General features: G+C 42.9%; 1 protein-coding gene across 1 annotated transcript; it reads right to left on the minus strand.

Moving 5' to 3' along the window:
• Window positions 1-4,466: 4,466 nt before the first annotated feature.
• On the minus strand, window positions 4,467-6,950 carry LOC116500368 (relaxin-3-like). The gene is made up of 2 exons (XM_032205301.1): window positions 6,725-6,950; window positions 4,467-4,834 (listed from the first exon to the last, which is right to left on the minus strand). Exons 1-2 carry the CDS (start codon window positions 6,948-6,950, stop codon window positions 4,467-4,469), a joined length of 594 nt encoding a protein of 197 aa, XP_032061192.1.
• Window positions 6,951-7,390: the final 440 nt, after the last annotated feature.

Below are 7,390 nucleotides of genomic sequence, written 5' to 3' on the forward strand. Positions count from 1 at the left end.
GGCAAGTGCTTTACACCAGGTTGCTGACACAGGGAACAACTTCATGGTAGTATTGAATAACCCAGTGAAGAGCAGTAACTGGAGAGCTGAAACCAGTGTGACTCAACTCAGGTGCGGAGGCAGAAACTGTCATCTTACTGTACTTGGCTTTCAGCTCATCAGGACAAAACAATTCCTGAAGAGGCACTCCCAGAAAGGATCCATCACTGATCAGCTGAGATTTCACAGAAACTTCAAGTACCTGGGAAGTCTTGGGACAAGCAGCATAATCCAAAGAAGGTACACATCCTGCTGGGGGCTGTTCTTTTGGCCCATTTGGAAGGACAGCACTCACTATTTTTTGAAGTAAAAAGGCTGGAAGCCAGTTTTTGTATCTCTTCTGAGTTTCTCTATGTTATATTTGCTACCTTGTGCAGCTGTGTTAAGAGTGAAACTCCTTGACAGCTCATGGGTACAGATTTGGCTTTAAGCATTTCAAGGTTAAAACATGAGAGAAGGCTGCAGTTGAAGGGATTTAAGTATTGCATATCAAGTACAGGAAAATTGCAGGGCGAGAGAAATACAGATGCAAAGGAGGTTAGGTGGAGGAAACAAAGAATTTGCAGAGTACCAAATTTGCTTTCCTTCTTAGCAGTTCTGGTCAGAAAATAGTCCTGGACAAGCACACTGTGGAGGAACAGTATTTGATACCAAGACTTGACTGCAAAGTGGGTGGCTGTAACAGTGAAATAAACTCTGTTGGAGTGAAAATCCATGGAAGAGAGACAACAGCACCCGTGTTTGTTCCCAGGATATGGAAGAGCTGTGTGATGGAAAAGTCATTTGGCATATGATGACAACTTGTGGCACAAATGAGAAAAAGAGCTTCTTACAGCCATTTGCTGACAATGGTGAGTGGCTGCAGAGCAGCAGAGTGGGTACAAATCTACCCACATTCTGCTGAGGAGCAAAGGAGTTTGCATTTTTTGTTTTGTCTCTGCTGTTTGCTGAGGAGGACAGACTGTAGTCTCAGAAAGTTTTTCAGAAACTGTGTGCTAACCTGAGGGCTGTTTCTGACTTTTTCAGCCTGTAGAAATACTCCAGTAACTCATGAGACTAGAATTTTCTGTATGTTTTATTAAAGATTGGGTGAAGTAAGCAGCTGATCAAGTAGGACTAGATGTAGAAGGAACTGCTGTCTTCCAGGTCTCTAGGACTTGTTAAGATAGCTATCTGCAGCACAGTTAAGCAGTGCATGTGTCAGAAAACATCTTTTCAGAAACATCTTGATGCACGTCTTGATGCTAGTAAAGTCTTTAGTTGTGTCCCTTTAATTCAGTGACATCGAAAATGAAATTATGTCCAAGGCTGTCTGGTGAGCAGGTACCATCTAGGAATTGAGAGACAGGCACAAAGCCCCTCTTTGTCACAGACATGGAATGCAATCTTTGTACAAATCACAAAGCTAAAAAGAGATTAAAGCTCCTAAACAGGACATTGGGAGTTTCTTGGTATGAGAAACTGCAGTCCTGAAAACTCCCATTCAACTATCACCCAAACTCTAACTTTCACATTGAAAATTAGTGGATAACCAAATTCTGTTTCAGGGTGTCATCAGACTTATTATCTAATGTACTTGACTCTAGATATATCACAGTCCGTATTTCTTCTCATTATTTCAGAATTCACACAAAGAATTCTGACAGGTTTTGAAAAAGGTGAAAACAGGGAATAGAACTGGAAAACCTGTTGTTTATACTGCTACAGGTTATCCTAATTTGGGCAGTTTTCTAATGAGTTCATAATCAGACCTGATTCAGACTTTACCCACAGTGAAAAAAAAATCCTGAACTCCCCCAGAAGAATAAACTCCTGCAGACACAAATAGTAGTGCTAATATGGCAACATAGTAATGTATCATTTTTTACTCAAAAACTCAAAATAACTCTTCAGAAGATGGCTCACACTTGTTAATAGTTTACCCAGAAATTGGCCACTTCCTGTGAGCTAAGACCACATCAATGGGACTGCAATTTCTGTAAGCAGTGAGATGCTAAGACAATGGTGTGTTCTATAGCTAATTGCTCACTGAGTGAAATGTGAAAAAGAGGAAAAAAAAAAAAAAAAAAGCTGATTTCTTTTCAAGAAGTGTGTTTTTGAACAGCCAAGATGGTAAACACAATGTGTTGCTGTGAAATGCTGTGCTCATATTTATGCTGCTAGAGATGTATGGCAGTACTCCCAGGGGAGCTTTCAGCAGAGGAAAGGTCCTTCAGGTTTGCCATTTGGATCAATATGCTAACTCAATAATGATCTTATATGAGCATGTAATGATTTTATGAGCTGCCTGCTTCAAAACATGATAATTTCCCCTGTGTGGCTGGTCAGACATGTCATTTTATGTGACAGATTTGCTTCTGTTCATAAAAAAAGCTTTAATGTTTTTCTCTTTGGACACCAAGTCATACAATCAGCAGCAGATGGCATCCTACTGCATGGCTATTCCTGTTGCAATCGAGTGACATGTAATGGTCACCTTCGGCTAGACTGTAAAGAAGCTGCTATGAGATGGGACTTACCACACAGACGTCTTTCAGGACTACATTTTCTTTAAAACAATCAGAAAACCTTTGAGTATTCACATGTATACACAGCTACTTATTTACTGCAAAATACGGACTGAATTTCAACTTAATTCAACTTATTTGATACCTGTCATGGCTGGGCTACAAGCTGTGTACCTGGACTGATTTGTGGAAACAGAGTAGAGTAGAACAAGCAGCATATTCCCCTTTCCCCATATTTCTTTTTGAAAGTTAGGCAGAAGGTTTTCTGGCAAAATGAGAAAAGCATACAGGCTAATTTTCATGTTCAGTCATGACATTTTCACATTTTCCCTTTTATCAGGGATTCTGTGTACTGCTTAGCTTCTACCTTAGTAAACAAACAAACAAACAACTCCCAAAGCCCTTGATCCTGCTCAAAAATAAGGAATGCTTACCCTCAAACTCCTCCTGTATTCTTCTAGGAAATCCTTACCTAAACTAGGGAATCTCTAGCACCAAAATTATTTGTGGAAGCTGGAAGATAAACTACAGAAGCATATCTAGGCTGTTGCAAAAAATGCTACAGCGGAACTTTACACAGCTACCTTCCCCCCTCAGACTGACAAGAAGCATCTTACATTCACTAAAACAGAGGCGTGGGAGAAGATATCTCAGTTCTTGCTCAGCATTATCCCTATGACTGAGAAAGAGCTGATGCTTTCCAGCTGGAGGGTAACATTCGCAGTGAATGCACATTTTGCGCAGTCTTTACTAAGATCGACATGGTTTGAAAAAAATAATAAAAAGGATCAATAGATGCCTAAGTGCTGGAATAACAGTACCTTAGGAAAAGGGATAAAGAAGTGAGGCTACAATCTCGTTAAGCAGTATTTTGATCAAAGAACACTTTTTAAAAGACAACTTGAAGAATGAAGCACTGTCAGCCAAAGGTAAGGATTGTGTAGTCCAAGCTATGAAGTATACTGAGTAAACTACTGCTACAAAAGAGAAGTTACCATGAGCAGCATTAAGGTAACAAAAAATAAATAAAAAAAAGTCAGAAACCTAATGGCATCAACATAGCTAGAAATGCTACTTGTCAGAGCTGATAAGTTAGTGAAAGACAAAAGTTTATGAACTGCAAAGATTAAAGCAGTTGTTTTTAGGAGCAGTAGCTGTTACCAATTTAGGAACATGCCTGAAGTAGTGTAGAACAGCATAGTGTAGGAAGACATGGGAAGGTGTCTATATAACATGAGTTATTTGAAGCACATCCAACAGTCTCACTAAGCAATAGTAGACAAAAATGAGAAAGGTAAATAAGAATTAACATAAGGGTTAATACTTCAGCTCCTAATTCATTAGGTTTTTCTATGAAGATGAAGAAATATTTAGGCTGCAAGTATTCTATTGAGGTAAAAATGCAGAAAAGTATTGCATAAAGCAATTCTACAATTGTAAGGGAAGCGGGAAAGTGTGTTTAAAATAATCAGCAAGCTGAGTCGGTGTTTAGTGGAGTTTCGTGCAAAATGTCCTTTTTGTACAGCTCTGTAGCATGAATCTCATCTCAAGAATATCACTGGGTGTTCCTTCTGTCAGAGAAAGAATAACTCTGTAACAGTTAGTATAATTACATTTTAATTAAACACTTAATTTTTTCCTTACATGTTACAAAGATATATTACATTTGTAATATAAGAGTAAAGGCTAGACATTAAAATGAATTGTAAAGACTTATTAAAAAAATATAGATTAAAAGTTACTGCAGCAAAACAAAGTCATTACAGTTACACTTGAGGATTTTTTTTAAAGAAAACCAGCAGTATTGACTGGCACTTACAGACAAAATAAAATACAGTAAGAGTTTTATTCCTCCATACAGTATTCAACCAAGTAGCACTGCAACTAACATAGATTTCATGCATAAGTGCAGAGAGGGTTTTAAACTCTGCATATAGTACTAATTTCAGCTTTCGTACAGCCCCATTTGCAACACATTCCTGCCAAACCCAGAGATTCACGTTTTCTTCTGGGATATCTGGCCCAAGGATAACTGTTTGATCCCACAGGATTTGCAATTCCTTTTCCTCCCCTGTCCTTCTGAGCAGCTTCTTCCACCTGTTGAAGAAGTTCTTTGAAGTCATCTGCCACAGGTTCATATTCATTATAGTCATTTAAACTATACAAGTCCTTCAGTATCTCCCATCCAAGAAATGGGCTGCTTCTCTGCATCTGTTCCTCTTCAGGACCCAAAATTGATTGCAACTTGAAGTTTCTCAGAAGTTTGTTGCTTTCTGCTTGAGAGGAATCTATTTAAAGAAAAGACTTAAAGTTAAGACTTTAGGAATATCACAAAGAGCACACAGTTCTAAAAATCATCAATAAAAAGCCTATTCGGCTGGCAATAAGCAAAGCATTTTTATTTAGGAGAGAAATCAGCTGCAGAGCTTCCGCTCATGATTTACTTATAGATTACTTCTAGGGCAAGCCTTGTTTTGAAGGCTGTCTATTAGACATGGGAAGTATGCTGTGACAACTGTCACTGATGTATCCACATCCTATTACAGCTGCACTGTTACGTATGGAGATGTGTCAGTCATTCTGTAAAGAAAATTGTAAAGTGATGTATCCAGAGACTGCATAAAATTGTGTCATGCAATTCACAAATTAGATTAGACCACTCCTTTCCCATGCACAGTTACAGAAACCAGTACCATAAGAAGAACAAACGGAGGGAGAAGGACTGAGTATTGGACTCAGCAAGCAAATATTTTGTGTATACTCTTGTAGATGGCATTTTTCTACAGCTATTTCAGCTGATACTTGCCACTCATTTCTCAAGACTTGCAGAATTTACTTAGAAACACACTTGGTCTCACTGACCCCAGACTTCTCAAAAATCCAGCACTACTTCCATTCACCTCACAGTTTCTCTTGTTTTTGCTTCTGCAAGGTGAGTGGCACTGCATACTTCAGCTGATGTGAAGAAAAGCAGCTTTTTTAGCTCTTAAGTTAAAAAAATCTGAAATAGGTGTTTGCCATGTGCTCTGCATGCTGTTAATTTGGTTTTGTATTTTTGTTTCGGAACATGAGAACATCAAGTGAACATTAGATTTACTTTAGTATAGCCAATCAACACATACAAGCTAACTTTCAGATAGAATAGCTACCCAGATACGTAAATGCTACTTGTAAATAAATACATAAATAAATAAAATAAAATAAATAGATGTAGCTACTTTACTAGTCAAACAGTTACTACAAATCAGTAGTCATTTGGGGCAGAGAAAGACTTCCAGCTGGACAGTACAGAGCACAGCAGGGTCTCAGTGACTCTTAGAAGATGCTCTTAGAAGCTACTGCTCAAGCATAGAAAGAAAAAGTTTCCTGTGAACTTTGGTGGCTGCTCATGAGGTCTTCCCTTTGGAATTATAACAAGTTACATATTATTACTCTATTTGTTACAGAAAAAGGTAAAATAAACCCAAAATACAGGCTCCATTTACAGCATAAGTAAAAGGTTACTTCATTAATGGTATGCTGAAGGAAGAAAGAAAGCTCTTTCTTTGCAAGTACTAGCCGTAATTCCATCTTCTTTCCTGCTTAAAAGTGTTATTTCCACTTTTTGAAACATCAGGATAAGTGAGACCCAGTGCCTCGGATTACGTATTAGTATTTTGCAAACAGAAGGAATACCTGCTTACCCTTTCTTAATGTTTTTGCTTTAGTACCTGTGACAGGAAACCCTAGGGGGTATTTCACCCACCAGAAACTTCCCCACCGACCCTAAAGGCGGCAGGGTTTGCGTTTATTCAGATCGCAGCCCGCAGCGCCAAGCGCGGGACCCCCCGCTCCTCACCGCGCCCGTCGCAAACTGAGCAGAAAGAAAAGAAAAATAATAATAATAAAAAAAAAAAAAAGAGAGAGATAAAAGTCCCGATCCCGTAACCCCGCAGCCCAGCCCGGAAAGCTCAGGAGCACCGCTCTGCGCCCCCTGACAGAGGGGAAAACCCGACGGGACCCGGCGGGGAGCTCCCCGGCGGCGTCGGGGCGCCCTCCTCTCTTCTCCTCTCCTCTCCTCTCCTCTCCTCTCCTCTCCTCTCCTCTCCTCTCCTCTCCTCTCCTCTCCTCTCCTCTCCTCTCCTCTCCTCTCCTCTCCTCTCCTCTCCTCTCCTCTCCCCTCGCCCCCGGGCACTCACCGCCGGCGGGCGCCGGCTCCGCGGCCAGCAGGGAGAGGCGCTTCCAGCGGGACCCGCCGCAGGTGAAGATGACGGCGCGGATGAACTCGCGGCCGCACAGCTTCACCCCGTAGCCGTCGCCGTCGCCCGCCGACAGCAGCGCGCCCCGTGCCGCCGGCTGCCCCGGCGGGGCGCAGCACAGCAGCAGCGCCGCCGCGGCGCACACCACTCGCAGCTTGGCCCCCATGGCGGCCCCCGACGGCCGCACAACCGCCGGCCCCTCGCGGCCTCGAGCCCGGCCCTCGTCGCCGCCGCCGCCGCCGCTCCTCGGCCGCCTCCCGCCTTTTTATGGGCTGAGGGCGGCGCTGAGTCACCGCCTCGCCACCGGCCCCGCCGACGAGGCTCGGGCCGGGGCGAGCTCCTACCCCGCCCCGGTCGCCCCCGCCGCTGACGGAAAGCCTTCCGCTTCTGAAATTGGCCTCCGGCCCCGCTCCGTGCTCTGGGCCCTCCGGGTGCGGCGGGGAGGCGTGAAGGAGGGGGCGAGCTCGCCGCGTCTGGGTGAAAGTCCTGAACGCTGTGGGTGAAGCAGAGAGTGCAGAGCCACACAATCCTGGCGGCTGGGAAAGCCCTCCAGGATCATCAGGTCCAACCATCCCCCTACCACCAGTGTCACCCACTGAGCCATGT

The sequence above is a fragment of the Aythya fuligula genome, chromosome Z (assembly GCF_009819795.1).
Source record: "Aythya fuligula isolate bAytFul2 chromosome Z, bAytFul2.pri, whole genome shotgun sequence".
Taxonomy (NCBI): Eukaryota; Metazoa; Chordata; class Aves; order Anseriformes; family Anatidae; genus Aythya; species Aythya fuligula.

Coding starts and splice junctions, on each gene's coding strand:
- LOC116500368 (XM_032205301.1), bottom strand. CDS start 6,950: ATGGGGGCCAAGCTGCGAGTGGTGTGCGCCGCGGCGGCGCTGCTGCTG. Junction 4,835..6,724: donor GGAGCCGGCGCCCGCCGGCG/GTGAGTGCCCGG, acceptor TTCTTTAAATAG/ATTCCTCTCAAGCAGAAAGC.